The following is a 23,903-nucleotide window of genomic DNA, read 5'->3' as shown; positions in this document are numbered from 1 at the left end:
CATAGCGAGACCCTCTCTATTAAAAAAATTCTTTTATTAAAAAGAAGAGGTGGTATGATTTGTCTTCTGGAGGCCAAGAGATCGCAGCAAAGCCATTGGAAACACTGTCATCTGCGTCACTCCCGGAATCCACCATTGCAGCAGGCGTAGTGGTGCAATCACGCTCTGACCTGTAGTCAGCCAACCTGGGGAGAAACCAGTTTGTGGGGCTGTGTAGGGAAGACCACGTCCCACCTGCTCTTCCCTCTCACTCAGCCAACTCACGTTCTCCACCCCGGGTCTTGCTCTGAGCTTCCCCCGGTTGGCTTTCCCCGCAGTCGATGGCCGCTGGAGCCCCTGGTCCCCGTGGTCGGCCTGCACTGTCACCTGTGCCGGTGGGATCCGGGAGCGCACCCGGGTCTGCAACAGCCCTGAGCCTCAGTACGGAGGGAAGGCCTGCGTGGGGGATGTGCAGGAGCGTCAGATGTGCAACAAGAGGAGCTGCCCCGTGGGTGAGTGAGGGGTGGAAGCGGGGGCACTGAAACCCGGGCTTCCATTCTGATGAAAAGCACAAACGCTTTGGGAAACTAGATGAAAAACACAGAAAAGAAAAATCAATTTTAGTTGCACACGCAAAGATAACTACTTTTAACATCTGTGTTTCAGTCCTCCTGTATTTCTAATGTAAAAACAAAAAAGATGCCAGGTGGCGTGGCCTGTGGAATGTGGGTAGTTGTGTGGCGTGGAATGTGGTGTGTGGGTAATTGTGTGGTGTGGCCTGTGGAATGTGGGTAGTTGTGTGGCGTGGCCTGTGGAATGTGGGCTGTTGTGTGGTGTGGTATGTGGTGTGTGGGTAGTTGTGTGGCATGGAATGTGGAGTGTGGGTAGTTGTGTGGTGTGGCCTGTGGAATGTAGGTAGTTGTGTGGTGTGGAATGTGGTGTGTGGGTAGTTGTGTGGCGTGGCCTGTGGAATGTGGGTAGTTGTGTGGTGTGGAATGTGGTGTGTGGGTAATTGTGTGGTGTGGCCTGTGGAATGTGGGTAGTTGTGTGGCGTGGCCTGTGGAATGTGGGCAGTTGTGTGGTGTGGTATGTGGTGTGTGGGTAGTTGTGTGGCGTGGAATGTGGAGTGTGGGTAGTTGTGTGGTGTGGCCTGTGGAATGTGGGTAGTTGTGTGGTGTGGAATGTGGTGTACGGGTAGTTGTGTGGTGTGGCCTGTGGAATGTGGGTAGTTGTGTGGTGTGGAATGTGGTGTGTGCGTAGTTGTGTGGTGTGGCCTGTGGCATGTGGGTAGTTGTGTGGCTGGGAACATAGCATGTAGATAGTTGTGTGGTATGGAACACGGTGTGTGGGTAGTTGCATGGTGTGGAATGTGGCACATGGATAGTTGTGTGGTGTGGCCTGTGGCATGTGGGTAGTTGTGTGGCTGGGAACATAGCATGTAGATAGTTGTGTGGTATGGAACATGGTGTGTGGGTAGTTGCATGGTGTAGACTGTGGCATCTGGGTGGTTGTGTGGTGTGGACTGTGGCATCTGGGTGGTTGTGTGGTCTGGAATATGTAGTTAGTTGTGTAGTGTGAAACGTGGCATGTGAGTAACCGTGTGTTGTGAAACATGGTGTGTAGGTAGTTGTGCGGTGTGGAACATGGTGCATGGGCAGCGGTGTGGTGTGAAATGTGACACATGGTAGTTGTGTGGTCTGGAACGTGGCGTGTAGGTAGTAGTGTGGTGTGTCACCTTGCATGTAGTTATGTGTTGTAGAAGGTGGTGCGTGGGCAGTTGTATGGTCTGGAACATGGTACATGGGTAGTTGTGTGGTCTAGAATGTGGCATGTAGGTAGTTGTCTGGTATAGCACCTGACATGTGGGCAGTTGTGTGTTGTGGAAGGTGGTGCGTGGGCAGTTGTGTGGTCTGGAATGTGGCACATGATAGTTGTGTGGTCTGGAACATGGTGTGTAGGTAGTTGTGTAGTGTGGAAGGTGGCGAGTGGGTAGTTGTGTGGTCTGGAACATAGCACATAGATAGTTGTGTGGTGTGGCACCTGGGGTGTAGTTGTGTGTTGTGGAAGGTGGTGCGTGGGCAGCTGTGTGGTCTGGAACATGGCACGTAGGTATTTGTGTGGTGTGGAAAGTGACGCATGGGTAGTTGTGTGGTCTGGAACGTGGTGCATACGTAGTTGTGCAGTGTGGCACCTGGGGTGTAGTTGTGTGTTGTGGAAGGTGGTGCATGGGCAGTTGTGTGGTCTGGAAGGTGGCACGTGGTAGTTGTATGGTCTGGAACATGGTGTGTAGGTAGTTGTGTAGTGTGGAAGGTGGCACGTGGGTAGTTGTGTGATCCGGAATGTGGCGCGTAGGTAGGTTTGTGGTGTGGCACCTGGCATGTAGTTGTGTGTTGTGGAACCTGGTGCGTAGGCAGTTGTGTGTTGTGGAAGGTGGCGTGTGGGTAGTTGTGTGGTGTGGCCCGTGGCGTGTAGTCATAATGTGCACGTGCTTCTGCAACCCGCTGCACTGTGTCCACCTGAGCAATGCGGTCTTGGAGATGATGCCTCTTGATGATCATCCAGAATCACACCAGAGTGTTCCTGACTACACAATTCGATGACAAAGACATCCCAGAGTGTTTGACAGCCCACAGGGCGGGCTTCCTTCTGTGCTGCGCAGGGCGCGTGGTGAACTCTGCTCCGCCTTCTCCCACCCAGATGGCTGTTTATCCAACCCCTGCTTCCCGGGAGCCCAGTGCAGCAGCTTCCCCGATGGGTCCTGGTCATGCGGCTCCTGCCCTGTGGGCTTCTTGGGCAATGGCACCCACTGTGAGGACCTGGACGAGGTGGGTGACCCCGCCCTGGGCTGTGGGCGCCCTGAGGTCGGGAGCGGCCTCTCATGTCTGCTTGTCCCCGCAGTGTGCCCTGGTCCCCGACATCTGCTTCTCCACCAGCAAGGTGCCTCGCTGTGTCAACACTCAGCCCGGCTTCCACTGCCTGCCCTGCCCGCCCCGATACAGAGGGAACCAGCCCGTCGGGGTCGGCCTGGACGCAGCCAAGACGGAAAAGCAAGTACGCAAGGCCGGCCTTCCTTGTGTGTTGCGAGCGGCTTTGGAAAAATCAGATGAGCTCAGAAAAGCAGCAGGAGGAAGGAGAGGAAGGGGTGGCGTGGCCCGGGAGAGGCATGGGAGGGGCTGGCCCGGGGAAGCTGAGCACCTGCTCGGCTGGGCCGCTGCTCTCAGCGCGGGGTGCGGGGCTGCGTGCCCAGCCGGGCCTCTGAGGGTCAGGCCGCCACCTCTCAGCTGTTAGCGGCAGCCGAGGCTCAGAAACGATGGCTGAGTCACTCACGGAGCCTCAGGAACGAACAGCACCTCAGGTGCGTGTCCAGAAAGCCCTTCCCACTTCAGGACTTGAGTCCGCTTGGGACCGGACCTGCTGGGGCCTGCGGTGCCCGACGCCCCGCCTCGACGCCTCCGGAGCCGTCGTCCTGCCTGTCGCTAACCATGCAGCCCTTCTCCCCGTAGGTGTGTGAGCCCGAAAACCCATGCAAGGACAAGACACACAACTGCCACAAGCACGCGGAGTGCATCTACCTGGGCCACTTCAGCGACCCCATGTACAAGTGCGAGTGCCAGACAGGCTACGCGGGCGACGGGCTCATCTGCGGGGAGGACTCGGACCTGGACGGCTGGCCCAACCTCAATCTGGTCTGCGCCACCAACGCCACCTACCACTGCATCAAGGTGAGGCGCGGGGCTCGCAGGGCACACGGGGCCACGGCGGTCAGCCCTCCTCCTGGCGCCGGGGACGCCACGCGGACGGGGGGCGGGGGGAGCACAGGGAATTGGGAAGCAACGGCACATTTGGAAGGAGGGTCTCTCAGGCCTCTTGCCTGATCACCAGGTTGAATGCATCCCCCCTGGTCCCCTTTCTGGAGGTCCTTAGTAGACACAGCCACACTCTGGCGCCGCCCACTGCTGGGCACAGAGAACCTCACGCACGTCGGCCCCTATTTGCAATTGCGCGCATCGTTAACACCTGAAACTGAGCAGAGGGAGGACGCCGGCTCCACGCTCGGCTCCAGGCTGTGCAGAGGCCATTGTGTCTCAGGCCGGTCTGGCCAGGCTATGTCACTTGGAAAGAGTTAGGACATGGTTTTCTTCCCAAAGCCCAAGCGTGTTGCAGTATAAGGAGCTGCTCAGCTGGAAGAAGGAGCTCCTTCGGGGCCCATCCCAGGCTGGACCGCTTTCCTGTGGCCGCTGGAACGAACACCACGGCCCGGGAGGCTCACAACAACAGGAATCTGTTATCTCACAGCTCTGGAGGCCTGAAACACAACGTCAAGGTGCTAGCGGGGCCGTGCTCCCTCTGCTTCTCCCAGCTTCTCTGGCTCAGGCGTCGCTGGGCTTCTGGCGCTGGTGGCTGCATGGCCCTGACCTCTGGTCGGCTTCACACCACTTTCTCCAGTGCCTTTCTCTCCCGAAACTTCCTCTGCCTCTCTTTGATAAGAACACCTGTGGTTGTATTTAGGGCCCACCCAGATAATCCAGGATGAGCCTCACTGTTCAAGGTCCTTGACCTAATTCCACTTGTTACCATATAAGATGAAATTCACTTCAGCCATATCAAGTGACATCCCCGGGCGCCAGACACTAGGACGCGGACATCCATCGTGGGGACCGCCACTCAGTCCACCGCACAGGGTGCCCCAAAATGTTTTAGTGCAGTTTTATGCCTTAAGAAGGTCAGACATGGAAATGCCACAAACTGACACAAAATATCATTTGAAAATATAAATATATTCATTTATTTAATATTTAATCATTCTTGCGAATTTTGTGTTAATTTTCTCTGTCGGTCCCTCTTGATTAAAGATGGCAAATACTCACTGAAACAAAATATGAGCATGTTTTAAAATCAATGAGGCACTGATCCCAACCTATGTTACACCCCTTGGCTACCCAGCCTACCCTTCTTGAAGCCCCTGATTTCAGAAGGTCAGCTGCAGCTGAGTCCGTGCTGCTAGAACGTATCCTGATTATTCTTTCCATCATTGTGGAATTTTAGATGGAAATTTAATAACTTCGAAAATGGTACATAATTCGCAAAGTCATATGTATGTATACACGTACACAAAAGGATTTAAAAGTGAGACTTGACAAGGGACCCCTGTGCCCGTTCCCATATTAACCCGACACACAGGTGCTGGATCCTCCCCATTGCCAGGGGCCCCCGTCTGGGATCCGTGTCCTCCATGACAAGCAACATGCTCTCCTTTCTTAATCTGTAAGTGCTGAAACTCTGGGCTCCAGCACAAGACCCCAGGTTCTGTCTTCTGATTCAACGAGTGATGTGCTTTGAGCCACGGGGATGACACACCCTTGGGGCTCTTGTACTGAAACTGAAACGGACACGCTACTCTCTACCTTTTCCTGGATTTCCAATTCCTTCAAGTTGTTAGTGTCTGCACAGCTCAGCTTTAAATTATGGTATAATTGGACTGAAATGAAAGGAGTTTTTTGCCCAATTACATGCATTACCCACTCAGCGTGAAAAGCTGAGTTAGCAGATAATTTCAAGTTCTCACCCTGGTTTCTGAACATATCACATACATATTTGAAAGACTCTTTTCTTTGAGATTTTTTGACTGGTGAGGGTTAAACGTTTATAAGCTTTGGCATTTTGATTTATGAGCTGAAGTCTGTGGGAAGGAAAGCACCACTAAAGCCTCTTTTCTCTCCCGTGTTCTCTCAGAGCAATACCTTGTCATTCTCTTCTTGTTTCTGCAGTTGTTTGGCAACCTCACTGGGATTCTGGGCTCCGAACACAAGTTTCTTTTGTCTCCCTCGTGAGTAGTGGTGACATAATTTCCAGGGCAGGAGTTGAGAAGAAATTCATGCGCCTCTGGCCTCCTGGCTCCTCTCTGAGCTCCCACTTGAGATCGAGGACAGATGGGGCACGCTTCCTTCCTCGGCGCCATGCTGGTTTCATTTCACCTGCATTCCTGAAAGAGGCGCTTTCCTAAATGTTTTTCCAAGTATTCTTCCTTCTCTAATTGCAGGATAACTGCCCCCATCTGCCAAATTCTGGGCAGGAAGACTTTGACAAGGACGGGATTGGCGATGCCTGTGATGATGACGATGACAATGACGGTGTGACCGATGAGAAGGTAGGAGCAGCTTGTGCCGCACACCTGCCCTGGGTTCCAGGAGCAGCGAGGTCCACAGGAGGCCACTTTATACCAAACAGCCCTTGTCAACGTAACTGCCGTTGTCCTGCAAGCGTTTGTGCATAGGCAGTTCCCAAAGGTCACTATAAAGACAGTCCTTTGCAAAAGCAGATTTTACCTCAGTGCATGGGGCTGCCCAGGGTGTGCTGCCGGAAATGTTTTGAATAATTTTTTCTATTTTAACTGCAAAAAAATAGCAGACCTCCTCTCCTTCTGCTGAGGAGCCAGTGATGGGCAAGGCTGACACCACCATGAGTGATAGACTTGCCTTTATGGCAACATTTAAAATATTACCATTTTTCTGAGAAAATTGCTGCAAACACAAATGGTTTAATGTATTTGTACACAAAACAGCTCTAGCAAGAATAGATCAAGATTTTACTCACTGCTTTTTTACATCTGACTTTGATGGGAGACATTGACTCACTAATCCATTCATTTATTTGATATTTACATATCTCTCCTCACCATGAAGTGTATGATATACCATTTTTGCCTTAGCAATCTACAAATTTTCAACAAAAGACAGATGCATAAATAATGATAAAATGATTTGATATTGAAAAAGTGTTTGGCGAGGGCTCTCTTTTTTTTTTTTTGGTCACCCAGGCTGGAGTGCAATGGCATGATCTTGGCTCACTGCAATCTCCACCTTCTGGGTTCAAGCGATTCTCTTGCCTCAGTCTCCTGAGTAACTGGCATTACAGGCGCACACCACCACGCCCGGCTCATTTTTGTATTTTTAGGAGAGATGGGGTTTCACCATATTGGCCAGGCTGGTCTCGAACTCCTGACCTCAGGTGACCCGCCTGCCTTGGCCTCCCAAAGTGCTGGGATTAATGGTGTGAGCCACTGTGCCCGGGCCTAACTGGCTTTTTAAAGTGCTGGGATTAAAGGTGTGAGCCCCCACGCATGGCTGGGATTAAAGGTGTGAGCCACTGTGCCCAGCCCTGGTCTTGAACTCCTGACCTCAGGTGATCCGCCCGCCTCAGCCTCCCATAGTGCTGGGATTAAAGGTGTGAGCCTCCGTGCCCCGCCCTAACTGGCTTTTTGAAGTGCTGGGATTACAGGTGTGAGCCACAGTGCCCAGCTGTGATTAAAGGTGTGAGTCACCATCCAGCCCTAACTGGCTTTTGTGTTTGTTTGATTTCTATATTGATTTTCATCAACCTTGAGTACATAACTTATAAGTGCTAAATGGCCCGACACACATTCCTATGATCTTCGTTAAAGTCTTCCCTTTCTTGGTTTTCCAGGACAACTGCCAGCTCCTCTTCAATCCCCGCCAGGCTGACTATGACAAGGATGAGGTTGGGGACCGCTGTGACAACTGCCCTTACGTGCACAACCCTGCCCAGATCGACACAGACAACAATGGAGAGGGTGACGCCTGCTCCGTGGACATTGATGGGGACGGTGGGTGCTTCTGCTCCTTCCCACGCGTGCACTTTTTTTTTTTTGAGATGGAGTTTCACTATTGTTGCCCAGGGCAGTAGCACCATCTTGGCTCACTGCGATCTCCACCTTCTGGGTTCAAGTGAGTCTCCTGCTTCAGCCTCCTGAGTAGCTGGGATCACAGGTGCACACCACCACGCCTAGCTAATTTTGTATTTTAAGTAGAGACGAGGTTTCACCATGTTGGCCAGGCTGGTCTCAAGCTCCTGACCTCAAGTGATCCGCCTGCCTTGGCCTCCCAAAGTGCTGGGATTATAGGCGTGAGCCACCGCACCCGGCCCAATGCATGCATTTTAAGGGTCGCAATTGGAGGCATTGGCAAGTTTCATGTTTTATTCTGAATTTTGATAAGCTCCTTTCATTTTTACACTACTATAAGATTAAATGATTCATTCAGTTATTCCCATAGGGGCCCATGCTTATTCTGCCTTGCCTTTTCCTGAGGGTCAGGGGACACCGGCCACAGGACCGCCCTAGAGAAAGCTATGCATTTGGTATCCTCCTCTCTCTGACCCCAGCCTTGCAGTCCTGGGCCTCGTGCTTCTTCATGGCATCTTTTCTAATGTTCACCCCTCATTCAAAAATTCCAAGAAGCCATTTCATGTTTTCATCAAACTGAGCTTCTAGGAGTTAGAATAACGTGGGTGTATTGTGGTTACCTCTGCCACTGATCCCGGTTGCTGCTTTATCTGGAGAGTTCGCTGGCCTTGGTAAGCCAGCTCTGCAACCCAGTGCCACCGTCACCGCACGGCCATCCCTTCTCTTGGGGTGCCTGGAGACCAGGCGAGTGCTTCTGTAGAACCAGCAAGAGCTGGGGGCAGGCTCGCGTCCACGCTGGAGCTCGGCCCCAGCTCCTCCACACTGCGCCTCGTGGGGTCCTCTTCCCAGCCCGGCGCCAGCCACCCCCCTTCTGAGCCGCCCCAACCTGCTGTTCTGTCTCACAGCGGGTTTCTCAGTCTGATCTTTTCCACTGATTTCTGCCTCCACCCTGGTCTCGTTTTCCGGGAATGTGGTGGGTTGCTGTCTGAGGGCTCGTGGTGGCCAGGGGGCTCCTCGGCTCCCCATCCAGGATGGCGTCTGTGATGTGCTGGATGCAGATCTCAAGCTCCAGTCCCTTCCATTTTTATTTTTTAGGTGCTCCTTACTTCCCTTCTCCAGACCTCACCTGACCAAAGCAAGGCGAGCGTCTCAGCTCAGTTCTGGCTCTTCCTGTGGACTTGCTGCCATGTAACATTTTGCTCTGTCATTTGTGACACTGTCACTGATGGTATTGTTTAGTTCAGTGCTAGTTTATATTTTTGTAACTTCAGTATCAATGCAACTCATCACTTTCAGATTTCTTAAAATAAGATATGACATCTAAAAACCCTGCCACTCTCTGCCATTGTTTTTTTCCTACTCATGTGCATGGATGATAAACTCCTGGGAACTCAACACATACTTTCCAAGTGGGTATTAGGGAGAAATAAGCAATTTAGCAAGCTCAGATTTACACGGCGACAGCACATTCAACTACCCCTCCTGCAACATTACCCAGAAATCTCCAAAAGTTGGTTCTATTTCAAATGAAAGGTATTTGAACTGTAATGAAATATGTCATATGTTCTTCTAAAATCTAATAGTCTTTATATTTTACTATATTCTTAGGCATCTTTTTATTATAATTAAATAGAAGTGTGGCTGTAAGCAATTTCGTGTGATAGGAAAAACAATGTGCTTTTTCTAAACTCACCTGTCCTTCTGGTTGGTTTTTGTTTTCTTCCCCCTTTAAACACCTACAGATGTCTTCAATGAACGAGACAATTGTCCCTACGTCTACAACACTGACCAGAGGGACACGGATGGTGACGGTGTGGGGGATCACTGTGACAACTGCCCCCTGGTGCACAACCCTGACCAGGTGAGGGCAGCCGCAGACAGGCGGGGTTGGGGGTCCTCATCAGAGGGACGCGGGGACGGTGGCGGTGTGGGGGATCACTATGACAACTGCCCCTGGTGCACAACCCTGACCAGGTGAGGGCAGCCATGGGCAGGCGGGTCTCAGGTCCTCATCAGTCCCCTCCATGGGGCCTTGGGAGTTTTCCATGAGCTCCACAAAGACAGGATAACATGGAGTTTTCAATGATTTCAATTGAAAACATTTATTCAACTCAAATCTCAGCACTATTGTTGTATCTCAGTGGCCACAGGCCAAATGAATAGACGCCTTCACCTCATCAGCTGGAGCGAGGTTGTGTCTTCACAGAATTCTCTCCCCATTTTCCTGATGCCAACATAGGAATTGGCTTCATTTCCAGGTTTGCATTTGAAAGAGACAAGGGAGGATAGTTATCTTGATGCAGCTCATAGGATATATTATAGCAAATGGTGTAAAAAAGAGACATAATTACCTGGTAGTTCATGCTTTTCCAGCGAAGAAGCACATCTTCCTTTAGTGAAGTGAATTACTATGGAGAGGTGGCAGAGGGTGGAGAGATTCCTGGACCGAGAGGCCTGGCCCCAGTGCTTGTCCTGACGTCAGGGTCAGTGTGACCTCGGGCCAGCCGCCCCTGCGTGGCCCTGGGGCTTGTGCTGCGGGACGAGGAGGCCGGCTCTCAGGCTCGCGTCCTGCTGGTTCCTCTCCACCTCCTCAAACTGGCAGTCCTCTGCTGTTTCTCTCACGCCCCATCCCCTAGACCGACGTGGACAATGACCTTGTTGGGGACCAGTGTGACAACAACGAGGACATAGATGATGACGGCCACCAGAACAACCAGGACAACTGCCCCTACATCTCCAACGCCAACCAGGCTGACCATGACAGAGACGGCCAGGGCGACGCCTGTGACCCCGATGATGACAACGATGGCGTCCCCGATGACAGGGACAACTGCCGGCTTGTGTTCAACCCAGACCAGGAGGACTTGGACGGTGGGTGCTCTCTCAGCTCATGGGCGTGGAGGAAAACGGCTTCTGAGCAACCCGCCAGGGCAGAGATATGTATGCACGGAGATCATCTTAAATCTGCTGCTGGAAAAAGGGCAATGACTTTGGGCCTCTTAAAGCTGTGGGTCCATGCAATATGAGTTTCTTCTCCCCTGACACTCAACACATTCTTGGCTGTGTGTGTGCCCTTCAACAGGTGTGCTGCCTCAAGTGTGTGTGCACGTCGGGAGGAGGAGAAATCCTTGCCTCCATATAACTTCCAGATTGTTGACGATCTCCTAGAAAGAATGCGGGTTACGAACGTAGGATGAATTGGGAATTTGGTGTATGGGGCCAGGCAGGGGACAAGGAGGATTTTTTTGAAAGCAAAGCCAACAAAAGTGGCACGAGTGTGAAGCATGAGAGAAAGAGCTGCTTTGCTCAGCAGTGAGCATGAATAGGTGGCCCATAGCCACGGGGGCCCAAGGAAGGAGCTGGATGGGCTGCAGTCCTCTAAGTCAGCGTCCCTGAGTAATAAACAAGGGCACAGCTGTGCTCTGGGGCTTCCGGGGAGGCTGTGAGAAAGTGGCCCTCACTTGGAGTGGGGCCTGGCTGACACAGGCTCTCTTTGGAAGCCACGTCCTTGACAGAGGGAGATAAGGACTTGAGGGGCATCTGAGACAGCATGACTCAGAAGTACGTGGGAGATGCTGGGATCAGAAGGGCAGCTCCTGTGTTCTCCCCAAGCAGCATGAAGGGATGGAGAGAGCACAGCAAGCCTCATCTGGACTCCGTGTTCGGGCATGCAGGGGCTTGCTCCCCATGCAGCCTTTCCCCAGGGAGGGACTGGGACAGAGAGAAGCTGATAGGCAGAGCAGCATTTCAGCATTTCAGAATGCCCTGATACCAACTATGTGCCTGCTACGTGGTAGGTGGAGTATGTTCTTGAACAGAACGGAAACTAGTTGAAGAATATGATGAGATATTCAATCCAACTTGCCTTTCCTCCTTCTAAAACGGCAGGCCACGTGATAGCTAATTCAGTACATTGCAATCTGCCTGTCAGGTTATCGTCATTGCCGTAGACTGATAGACTGGACACATGTGGCAAATTCGTGGTCCCCCTGTTTGCACCAGGCCCACCTCATCCCCACTCCCCACCATGCCACAACCCCGCTGAAAACTTGACAAGGACCCACTAAACAGCGGAAGTCCATGTCTCCCTAGGAAAAACCATTTTAGTGTGAGTTCCGCTTTAATGCCAAATAGACTATAAAAGGCAAGGATGACTAAGAAAAGTAATAACAGACATTCAGAAAACTATCCAAACACAAAGCTGGAAATGCAGGTTGATATTACTTGACAGCCATTCAGGTTTTATACCTGCAGCATTGAGTTTGGAACACGGTGAGAAATGGCTTTATGTGAATTTGCTGTGCTGGCCTTTGCTGTGTATTTATCACAAAAATTTTGTGAAAAGAGTTGAGGTTCCTGTGAAGTCAAATGTTTTGGAGATTGTTGAGCACGAATCCACAAAACACTGCAAAGCACTCAGTCTTAGATGTTCTGGGAAAGATGCACTCATGTTTCTCAGACATGGAAAAGCAAATGGCAAACCACCGACCACCGACTTTGCTTCTTTGTTTTTGTTTTTGCTTGTTCTTTGTGCGTAGGTGATGGACGGGGTGATATTTGTAAAGATGATTTTGACAATGACAACATCCCAGATATTGATGATGTGTGTCCTGAAAACAATGCCATCAGTGAGACAGACTTCAGGAACTTCCAGATGGTCCCCTTGGATCCCAAAGGGACCACCCAAATTGATCCCAACTGGGTCATTCGCCATCAAGGCAAGGAGCTGGTTCAGACAGCCAACTCGGACCCTGGCATCGCTGTAGGTGAGTCTCTGAGACACGGCGGTGGTGCCAGCATTTCTCCGGGGGAGGCGCCCACAGAAGATGCAGACTGCGCTTTAAGATCATGCAGGTGGGATGCCATGTGGTCTTTCTGGAAGCCCCCATCCTTCCATGGTCTGTGAAACTGTCTGCCTAAATAACCTTGACAGGTACATGCACCTGCCGCTCTGAAGTCTCTGAAATTTCAGTAAACCATTTTATTTTATAGACTTGGTCTATGAAATGGGACCTCATAATCCTCTCAGAACTCTTGTAAGTTGGATCTAAAAGAAATACCTTCAATTCCACTAATCTCATGGTAAAAGAGCCCATCGGGATGATGAGGGGAGCCCGCCCTGCCTGCTGGGCATCCACTGTCAGATGGTCACAGGGCCAAGCTGGGGATTGCCTGAAACCTGTTTCTTTTTTTTTTCTTTTCTTTTTTTTCTTTTTTCTTTTTTTATTTTTGAGATGGAGTCTTGCTCTTGTCCCCCAGGCTGGAGTATAGTGGTACAATCTCAGTTCACTGCAACCTTTTTTCCCGGGTTCAAGTGATTCTCCTGCCTCAGCCTCCTGAGTAGCTGGGATTACAGGTGTCCACCACCATGCCCGGCTAATTTTTGTATTTTTAGTAGAGACAAGGTTTCACCATATTGGTCAGACCAGTCTCGAACTCTTGACCTCAGGTGATCTGCCCACCTCGGCCTCTCAAAGTGCTGGGATTACAGGCATGAGTCACTACTCCCGGCCACCTGAAAGGTGTTTCTAACGAAACCTTATGGCGTTGCATCCAGGTTTTGACGAGTTTGGGTCTGTGGACTTCAGTGGCACATTCTACGTAAACACTGACCGGGACGACGACTATGCCGGCTTCGTCTTTGGTTACCAGTCAAGCAGCCGCTTCTATGTGGTGATGTGGAAGCAGGTGACGCAGACCTACTGGGAGGACCAGCCCACGCGGGCCTATGGCTACTCCGGCGTGTCCCTCAAGGTGGTGAACTCCACCACAGGGACGGGCGAGCACCTGAGGAACGCGCTGTGGCACACGGGGAACACGCCGGGGCAGGTGAGGTTGGCTGGCCAGGCCCACACATCTCCTCTGCGCCACTGTGGCTGCAGAGTGTTTCAGCAGGACTAGCCCAGTCCAGAGACCCCGCTTTTGTCTTTATTAATTTTAACTCCAGGCACAGTTATTTTAATAATCTTACTTTATTATAGACACTGTGCCTGGGGTTACAACTCAACACAGTTGATAATTACCAGTTAAATACAGTTGCTAATCCTTTTACAAATTAAACCTCTTTTACCCTCTTCTGGAGATAGGGAGTGAGCATAGGACATAATGACCAAAGATATAATATGAAAAAAATATTTTAAAAATTGAAGCTAGGGAGAATTGAATATCAAAACTGCAAGAATTTTGCCCAACATCCCATATCAAGGAAAGAGAAGATCCAGACATGAACCCAGGAATCTGAGGATCAGGTGCCTGGGCTCTTCAATCCAGGAATCTGAGGGTCAGGTGCCTAGGCTCTCAGCCCTGAGCCACACTCTGTCCATGGGCTTCAATCCACAGTAGAGATTTGGATGATAAACACATCAGAGAGATATGGAGCACCATGAGCCTTAAGCATGAACTTGCAAAGTCATGTTTTTGCTTCCTGCTTGGTGTTACGGAGCTGTGGTTAAGGCTCTGGGTGCCCATGGCACTCAAGAGTGCTATGTTCTCTCTCAGGTGCGAACCTTATGGCACGACCCCAGGAACATTGGCTGGAAGGACTACACGGCCTATAGGTGGCACCTGACTCACAGGCCCAAGACCGGCTACATCAGGTGAGGGCAGGTCAGCACAGCTGCATTTCTTCCAAGGGGCTTCCCATCGGACGGCACATTTGAACATTAATAGACAAATAAGCTCAAGTGAATTCTAACTTTTTGTTTTACTCTGGATTCTTCGTCATTAACTGCTTTCTCTTTTCTATCCTGCATCTCTACTAAATATTAAGTATTTTAAAAAAATGGTTGAAAAGGAGAATATACAATCTGCTTTGTTTTGGGATGATAACCATATTTTCTCCTAATGAATACCCCAGGCAGGGGAGAACACCTGCAATTAAAATAACTGCATCTTTGCAGAATTAGCATGTGCTTTATTGGAGACTAGATTTGTACCTGATATAAATGGCTGAATTTAAAACACGGTTGTATGAAGTTTTGACACGGTTAGCCCAACAGAATCTTTTCCCTTGGCTTAGCAGCATTTATAATTGATTTTTATTCAAACAAAATGTGGTCAAATTAAAATCAAGGTGTTTTTGTTTTTTCAAAGTTAATAAGCACCAAGATCAGGCTGGACTCTGCACAGATGCCAGGAGTGTGTGAGTCCCTGGCAATAGAGGGCAGATCTGTGTGGGTGAAGTGCAGGCTCGTGGCCTCGCTGGAACGTTTCCCTAGGGGGCCTCCTGTTTATTCACATTGATGCCCCATCCTCCTGTCGGGGGCTTGGTGTATCCAGTCCTGCTCCCACGCAGCTTCCACAGTGGGGAGGAGAGCCGGTGAGCTCATGGTTTTAGCACAAGGTGAAGTAGGGAGAGTCCGGTGCGTCTTCCCAGGAAGTGGGAAGCTTCCTCCTCACCCCACCAAAGGTAGAGTCTCCTATAAAGCCCTTGCCTGGGTGACTGTAAGTGAACTCACAGATTGTGACAATAGTGTGGTTGCAAGAAGGAAGGCGTGCCCTGGATCAGTGCTGCACCAGGGGTGGCTGGAGCTCCAAAGGAGAAAGCCAGCAATGCCCCCTGGGGCACTGAAGCCCTGGGCGGAGTATCCACAGCTTGTGTCCGGAGCCAACCTTCCATCACTGGTGAATGCTTCACACAGTTCATGTTGTCTTTCTTTCCTCTTCTTCTTTTTAAACACCATTTTTAGAGTCTTAGTGCATGAAGGAAAACAGGTCATGGCAGACTCAGGACCTATCTATGACCAAACCTACGCTGGCGGGCGGCTGGGTCTATTTGTCTTCTCTCAAGAAATGGTCTATTTCTCAGACCTCAAGTACGAATGCAGAGGTGAGTGTGAGCACTTCAGGTTAGTGGGGAAGGCATGTGGCACCCGGAAAGGGAAAGGGGTACACAGTGCGCTCTTCCACTTACAAAAGCTGTATATCAGGGCAATAAACCTAATGCACAATACCACACATGAGCCCCCTGCACATTCCAAGCAGCCATTTCATTTGGTCAGCTTGGATTGTTTTGTTTTTAATTGCATTTGGATGCCTCTGGTAGAACACTTTCCAATTATTTACAGGTCCCACCCATCCTCATTGTGCCATATCCTAGAGTTTCCTAGATTTCCTCCACTTCCAGGCTCCTGACGCCATTTTAGATTGGTACCCTTGCATTAGCAATGGCAGGCAGGCAGGCAGGCAGGAAGGAAGGAAAGAAGGAAGGAAGGAGTTTCTCTATAGTTATCTCGCTACAGGTATATTTGAATCAAAATATTATAGACCTGGAAGATAACTTGAATCCCATCTGCTCTAATTCCATGCCTTCAAATGCGCATTACCCTTCCACAGATGCAGTAAATAAGGCTCAGGATGCTTCTCAAGAATCACACATTGAAAATCATGTGTTTGGCTGGGGGCAGTGGCTCATGCCTGTAATCCTAGCCCTTTGGGAGGCCAAGGCGGGTGGATCCCCTGAGGTCAGGAGTTCGAGACCAGCCTGGCCAACAGGGCAAAACCCTGTTGGGGTTGATTTATCTGCTTGCTTCTGTGGAGGTTTTCTTCTCCTTATGTTAGGATGTCTTTCAAGGCATCTCATTTCCTCCCATCCATCCATATCATTCATCCACCCACCCATATATCTCATCCATCCACCCATCCATCCATCCATTCATCCACCCATCTCATCCATTCACCCAACCATCCATCACATCCATCCATCCATCCACCCATCTCATCCATTCACCCAACCATCCATCTCATCCATCCATCCATCCACCCACCCACACACCCACCCATCTCATCCATCCAACCACCCATCCACCCAACTATCTCATCCATCCATCCATCCACCCACCCACCCATCCACCTATCCATCTAATCCATCCACTCACCCACCCACCCACTCATCCATTTCATCCATCCATCCATCCACCCACACATCCACCCAACCATTTCATTCACCCCCACTCACTCATCTATCCCATCCATCCATTCATCTCATCCACTCACCCACCTACTCATCCATCCATCCACCCACCTATCAATACATCCATCTCATCCATCCATCCATCCATCTCATCCACCCACCTACTCATCCATCCATCCACTCATCTCATCCACCCACCTACTCATCCATCCATCCACTCATCTCATCCACTTACCCACCCACTCATCATCCATCCATCCACCCAGCACTTATCCATCCATCCATCCATCTCAGCCACCCACCCACGCACTCATCCATCTCATCCATCTCATCCACCAACCCACTCATCCCTCCATCCACCCACCCACCCATCCATCCATCTCATCCACCCACCTATCTCATCCATCCATCCACCTGTCTCATCCATCCATCCATCCCATCCATCCATCCATCTACTCATCCGCCCATCCATCTCATCCATTCACCCAACCATCCATCTCATCCATCCATCCATTCATTCATCCATCCACCCACCCACATACACACCCACCCATCTCATCCATCCATCCACCCAGCCCCATCCACCTATCCATCTAGTCCATCCACCCACCCACCCATCCATCTCATCCATCCATCCATCCACCCATCCATTTCATCCACCCCCACTCACTCATCTATCCCATCCATCCATCCATCTCAGCCACCCACCCACCCACTCATCCATCTCATCCATCCACCCACCCATCCATCTCCACCACCAACCCACCTATCTCATTCATCCATCCATCCATCCATCAATTCATCTCATCCACCCATTCATCTCATCTACCAACCCACTCATCCATCCATCCACCCACCCATTTCATCCATCCATCCATCCACCCATCCATCCATCTCATCCACCCACCCACCCATCTCATCATCCATCCACCCATCCATCCACCCATTCATCTCATCCAACCCACTCATCCATCCACCCACTCATTTCATCCATCCATCCATCCATCTCATCCACCCACCCACCCCATCCATCCACCCATCCATCCATCCCATCCACCCACCCACCCCATCCACCCACCCATCCATTTCATCCATCCATCCATCCATCCATCTATCTCATCCACCCACCCACTGACCCATCTCATCCATCCACCCACCTCATCCATCCACCCATCCATTTCATCCATCCATCCATCCATCCATATGATAGATCTCATCTTTAATTAAAGTAATTATATTTCTGGTTCTAGGTAAAACAAAATAAATCACTACCCATGGCCCAGTTATGCTAATTGTTTATTGCTTTTTTTTTCTTTTTGTAGATATTTAAACAAGATTTGCTGCATTTCCGGCAATGCCCTGTGCATGCCATGGTCCCTAGACACCTCAGTTCATTGTGGTCCTTGTGGCTTCTCTCTCCAGCAGCACCTCCTGTCCCTTGACCTTAACTCTGATGGTTCTTCACCTCCTGCCAGCAACCCCAAACCCAAGTGCCTTCAGAGGATAAATATCAATGGAACTCAGAGATGAACATCTAACCCACTAGAGGAAACCAGTTTGGTGATATATGAGACTTTATGTGGAGTGAAAATTGGGCATGCCATTACATTGCTTTTTCTTGTTTGTTTAAAAAGAATGACGTTTACATATAAAATGTAATTACTTATTGTATTTATGTGTATATGGAGTTGAAGGGAATACTGTGCATAAGCCATTATGATAAATTAAGCATGAAAAATATTGCTGAACTACTTTTGGTGCTTAAAGTTGTCACTATTCTTGAATTAGAGTTGCTCTACAATGACACACAAATCCCGTTAAATTATAAACAAGGGTCAATTCAAATTTGAAGTAATGTTTTAGTAAGGAGAGATTAGAAGACAACAGGCATAGCAAATGACATAAGCTACCGATTAACTAATCGGAACATGTAAAACAGTTACAAAAATAAACGAACTCTCCTCTTGTCCTACAATGAAAGCCCTCATTTCATGTGCAGTAGAGATGCAGTTTTATCAAAGAACAAACATCCTTGCAAAATGGGTGTGACGCGGTTCCAGATGTGGATTTGGCAAAACCTCATTTAAGTAAAAGGTTAGCAGAGCAAAGTGCTGTGCTTTAGCTGCTGCTTGTGCCACTGTGGCGTCGGGGAGGCTCCTGCCTGAGCTTCCTTCCCCAGCTTTGCTGCCTGAGAGGAACCAGAGCAGACGCACAGGCCGGAAAAGGCGCATCTAACGCGTATCTAGGCTTTGGTAACTGCAGACAAGTTGCTTTTACCTGATTTGATGATACATTTCATTAAGGTTCCAGTTATAAATATTTTGTTAATATTTATTAAGTGACTATAGAATGCAGCTCCATTTACCAGTAACTTATTTTAAATATGCCTAGTAACACATATGTAGTATAATTTCTAGAAACAAACATCTAATAAGTATATAATCCTGTGAAAATATGAGGCTTGATACTATTAGGTTGTCACGATGAAGCATGCTAGAAGCTGTAACAGAATACATAGAGAATAATGAGGCGTTTATGATGGAACCTTAATATATAATGTTGCCAGCGATTTTAGTTCAATATCTGTTACTGTTATCTATCTGCTGTATATGGAATTCTTTTAATTCAAACGCTGAAAACGAATCAGCATTTAGTCTTGCCAGGCACACCCAATAATCAGTCATATGTAATATGCACAAGTTTGTTTTTGTTTTTGTTTTTTTGTTGGTTGGTTTGTTTTTTTTGCTTTAAGTTGCATGATCTTTCTGCAGGAAATAGTCACTCATCCCACTCCACATAAGGGGTTTAGTAAGAGAAGTCTGTCTGTCTGATGATGGATATGGGGCAAATCTTTTTCCCCTTTCTGTTAATAGTCATCACATTTCTATGCCAAACAGGAACGATCCATAACTTTAGTCTTAATGTACACATTGCATTTTGATAAAATTAATTTTGTTGTTTCCTTTGAGGTTGATCGTTGTGTTGTTGTTTTGCTGCACTTTTTACTTTTTTGTGTGTGGAGCTGTATTCCCGAGACCAACGAAGCGTTGGGATACTTCATTAAATGTAGCGACTGTCAACAGCGTGCAGGTTTTCTGTTTCCGTGTTGTGGGGTCAACCGTACAATGGTGTGGGAATGACGATGATGTGAATATTTAGAATGTACCATATTTTTTGTAAATTATTTATGTTTTTCTAAACAAATTTATCGTATAGGTTGATGAAACGTCATGTGTTTTGCCAAAGACTGTAAATATTTATTTATGTGTTCACATGGTCAAAATTTCACCACTGAAACCCTGCACTTAGCTAGAACCTCATTTTTAAAGATTAACAACAGGAAATAAATTGTAAAAAAGGTTTTCTATACATGATCTCTCTCCCTTTTTTAAAAAGAACTAGCAGGGTTTCTACCGGGGGGGAAAGGGGTAGAAGGAATTGGCATTTTGCTTCCTGTCATGTAAGTAGGCCTGTGGTGTGATCACGGGCTATCTCCTCGCAAGTCACAGGTTAAAATGCAGGCTGAAGGGCCTGGTGGAGAAGGAAGCCCTGCTTGACACAGGTCTCTGTTCTGCTGAGCCTCCCAGCACGGTGTGGGATACAACCATTTAGCAATTCATCTCTCCTGCCTCTGCTCATTGTCAAACGAGGGAAGAGAACTTCATAGGGAATTTGGCAAACATGATTGAAATGATTCCAAAAAAGGCAACAGCACACGGGACCCTCTCCCTAATACGAGCTGTTCTTCCCTCTTGACTCATTCTTCTGAGTCAGGTGGAGGGAAGTAGCGGACCCCAGAGGAAGGGCCCATTTCCAACCACAGCACTGCCTAAAAATGCGCCGATCGGGCTCGCCAGTTGGAGGAGGCAATGGCAGCAGCACAGAACGCTGGGGTTTCTTTAGCAGCTCCAGCTGCTCTTGTTGGGATTTCTGAATATTATGCAGGCAGACACAGAGAAGAAAAACAGGGAGAGAGGGAGAGAGGGCATCCAGAGAGAAAGGGGAAGAGAGGGAGGGAGAGAGGGAGACAGGGCATCCAGAGAGAAAGGGGAAGAGAGGGAGGGAGAGAGGGAGATAGGGCATCCAGAGAGAAAGGGGAAGAGAGGGAGGGAGAGAGGGAGACAGGGCATCCAGAGAGAAAGGGGAAGAGAGGGAGGGAGAGAGGGAGACAGGGCATCCAGAGAGAAAGGGGAAGAGAGGGAGGGAGAGAGGGAGACAGGGCATCCAGAGAGAAAGGGGAAGAGAGGGAGGGAGAGAGGGAGACAGGGCATCCAGAGAGAAAGGGGAAGAGAGGGAGGGAGAGAGGGAGACAGGGCATCCAGAGAGAAAGGGGAAGAGAGGGAGGGAGAGAGGGCATCCAGAGAGAAAGGGGAAGAGAGGGAGGGAGAGAGGGAGAGAGGGCATCCAGAGAGAAAGGGGAAGAGAGGGAGGGAGAGAGGGCATTCAGAGAGAAAGGGGAAGAGAGGGAGGGATGGGGGAGAGAGAAAGAGACAAAGAGACAGAGGGAAAGAGGGGGACTTGGGGGAGGGAGGAAAAGAGAGCAAGATGAATAAAAACAAGTATACTTGGCTGAAACACGCTGGAGTGAGTCAGACAGTGAAGCAATAAGATATAGGAAAGGCCGTCTGAGGCAACGGGCTGTGAACTGAAGGCCCTGGCTTTGAGTTGTGAAATGAGTGAGTTTTAGTTCATCAATATAGAGGAAAAAGCTAGACCTACATGTGTAAAAAGAAAAGTTTAGAAACAAAATAATGATGGCAGTGATAGTGGCTGGTCTATGGACAGCTACTGGAGGAAGCTCAATGTACATTTTACTCATGAAACAAAAAATACATATAATATGTTGAATAAGGATGCTTAGAAGTCAGGCATTAAAATGAGATACATTTCTCGTGCATTCAGGTTTTGCTGTCATTTATCGAAAAGTTGAGGTTTCCTGACAACCATGTTCCCTGTCGATGGCCTTAGCCACATCAGAATGGTTGTCTCCAAGGATTAATGTGTGGTGCCTTTGTGAGCTCACCTGGGAGGAAGGTGTCCCTGGAGATCGACGACTCCGTGCGAGCACCTGCCCTGTGCCCCTCCATCTCCCTTCTGCGAATGGCTGCCAGCACACCACGGGAGCTCCGCACCTTCCACCGTGGACCGGGAGGGCCGTCGTTCTAGACGCTGATGCTGCTGCTCACAGGGAAAGGTTCGGCCCAGGCCCACGCTCTGAGAGTTGTCTCAGAGCTCAACCAACTCGCCCTCAGGGCAGGCACAGGCCTTGGTCGTGTGGAACGAGTCGGTGGGTGAAATAACACATCTTCACTCCCAAGTATCCAAGCGTGGGATCTGTGATTGCCGGGAGGAGAGAAGCCTTCATACCGTGACCAACTCACTGGCTGCTGCGTGTCCCAGCTATAGGCTACATGGGGGCAGAGGGCTCCTTCCCTCATTCCTGGAGGACCAAAATCTTAGGCCAGCTTTGCTCAGTCTGCGTTTCACAAAGTGATGCTTTTGACCATGGAGCAAGTGGTGCCTAGGCCTTGAGGAACGCAGGTGTGGGGTGATCCAGGAGCTGCCACTCAACAGCTCCATGGCCACAGCCCTGTGGGCTGCCAATGCCCAAATGGGAGGGCTCTGCTGAGGGCTATCACCCACGAGGCCCTTAGCCCAGGGCAGGTACCTGCACTGATGCTTCCCACCCTCTTAGTAAAGTCCTTCTGGAGCCACCAGCCTGGGGGCCCAGGGGAGGGGCTGAAGCAAGCTGGGACACTCCTGCTTCGCCCGGGTGTCAGCCCTGTGCCCAGGGGAGTGAGCTGCGGGCCCAGAGCAGCTTGCGGCCCACGCAGCCGGCGTTAGCCTTGGGGACCACGTGGGCATTTGTGAGAGAGGTCCGGGCCCGTGCCCCCCCACCCCGTGCAATCCCACAGGGGCCCCTGACTCACCCTTCCCCAGCCCTTGCTCAGCGGTCCGGCCCCTCTGGCTCCCCTGGGTCTGCGCTTGGCCCCTTGCGGGTGGGGTGGGCGCGGAGCCTCGGTTGTCCCTGCCTCGTGGCCCACCCAGGGCGCCCGCCGCCCCTGCAGCAGTAGCAGGACCTACTGCCAGCTTCTCAGTTCCTGTCTCGGCCTTTTTCAGGCCCTTGAAGACTTTTGCCACTTTTCTGACTCTTTTTTTTTTTTTTTTTTTTTTTACCACATAAGGGCTTTTTCAACCCCAAAGCACATCAAATGCAGGATGGGAAGTGATATTCGACCTTCCGGCCTCCAGCGCACACCCCTGACGCGCGCGGACTGCAGGGCTTGGGTCGGGGCGTCCCTGGGAAGCTCAGCCGGTTCAGCCCCGGCGAGCCCCGCCCGTGCGCGTCCTCGAGAGCCGGAGGCCCCGCCGAGCGCATGCCCAGCCCTCCCTGCGCGCCTGCGCCCTCCCTGCGCCCTCTCCTGGGCCCTGACTGTGCTTGAATGACAGCTTCACTGCAGGGTCACCCGGAACCTTCAAAAGGCCGATTCTGCAAACAAAATGGTGTAGAAAGAGGAAGAAAGCATTAGTGCAACAAAACTCGATTGCGCTTCGTTTTATGTACGATTTATTTACTTTTAAAATATTTATTTTTTCTGTTTTTAGATTTATTTTTCTACTGAAAAATTGTTTAGTTATCTTGAGGTGGGACAGAATTCTTCATATGACTTTTCCCATTTAAAAATGTAATTATTTTTAAATATGGCTTTAGGAATAAATTACAGTTGTTAAAATGGAGATACATATTATTTATATTTATGTATTGATTATTGAATGGTATATACGCAAGCAACATACACGTGACTATACATATGCATCATGAATACACAAACCTCCCTTGTCTCAGGCTATACTTATTCTGGATTTTAAAGAAGTGGAAAAGTTGGCAAAGTGTCAGAGAACAAGATCAACACATGGAAATCAGTTGTGCGTCTGTATACCAGACAGAAACAATTTAAAACGGAAGTTAAAAGTACAATACCATTTGCAATAACATACAAAACAATAAAATACCTCGTAATAAATGTAACTTGGGAGGCAGAAGACTTGTACTATGAAAACAGAAAAACAATGCCAAAATAAATTAAAACCTATATAAATGGAAAGACACCCTCGTGTATAGTTTGGAAGATTTAATTCTAATTGATTATAATATCTGTAGTATTCTTGGGTTATATGTGATATTTTGATATCTGTTTAAAATGTGTAATGATAAAGTTAGGGTAATTGGGATACCCATGACCTCATACATTTTTTATTCTCTGTATTGAGAACATTACAATTCTTCTAGCTATTTTGATATGTACAATA

At 49.4% G+C, this 23,903-nt stretch overlaps 1 protein-coding gene and 1 long non-coding RNA gene across 2 annotated transcripts in view; one reads left to right on the top strand and one right to left on the bottom strand.

Annotated features, from left to right (window-relative positions):
- The window catches only part of THBS2 (thrombospondin 2), a 39,003-nt gene extending 19,042 nt beyond the window's left edge, over window positions 1–19,961 (top strand). The window contains exons 11-23 of the mRNA XM_024357525.2: window positions 318–491; window positions 2,677–2,804; window positions 2,878–3,030; window positions 3,483–3,701; window positions 6,020–6,127; window positions 7,444–7,603; window positions 9,424–9,542; window positions 10,318–10,552; window positions 12,220–12,447; window positions 13,239–13,510; window positions 14,180–14,277; window positions 15,370–15,509; window positions 17,915–19,961. Coding sequence (XP_024213293.1) covers window positions 318–491; window positions 2,677–2,804; window positions 2,878–3,030; window positions 3,483–3,701; window positions 6,020–6,127; window positions 7,444–7,603; window positions 9,424–9,542; window positions 10,318–10,552; window positions 12,220–12,447; window positions 13,239–13,510; window positions 14,180–14,277; window positions 15,370–15,509; window positions 17,915–17,922 — 2,042 coding nt within the window. The 3' untranslated portion in view covers window positions 17,923–19,961. The remainder of the gene's footprint in view (window positions 1–317; window positions 492–2,676; window positions 2,805–2,877; window positions 3,031–3,482; window positions 3,702–6,019; window positions 6,128–7,443; window positions 7,604–9,423; window positions 9,543–10,317; window positions 10,553–12,219; window positions 12,448–13,238; window positions 13,511–14,179; window positions 14,278–15,369; window positions 15,510–17,914) is intronic.
- On the bottom strand, window positions 22–22,786 carry LOC101057357 (uncharacterized). The gene is made up of 4 exons (XR_002944351.3): window positions 22,523–22,786; window positions 21,616–21,926; window positions 265–566; window positions 22–185 (listed from the first exon to the last, which is right to left on the bottom strand). It is a non-coding gene; the product is annotated as an uncharacterized LOC101057357 (long non-coding RNA).
- Window positions 22,787–23,903: the final 1,117 nt, after the last annotated feature.

This window comes from Pan troglodytes, chromosome 5 (genome assembly GCF_028858775.2).
Source record: "Pan troglodytes isolate AG18354 chromosome 5, NHGRI_mPanTro3-v2.0_pri, whole genome shotgun sequence".
NCBI lineage: Eukaryota > Metazoa > Chordata > Mammalia > Primates > Hominidae > Pan > Pan troglodytes.
This window is presented reverse-complemented; position numbering and strand designations above follow the sequence as displayed.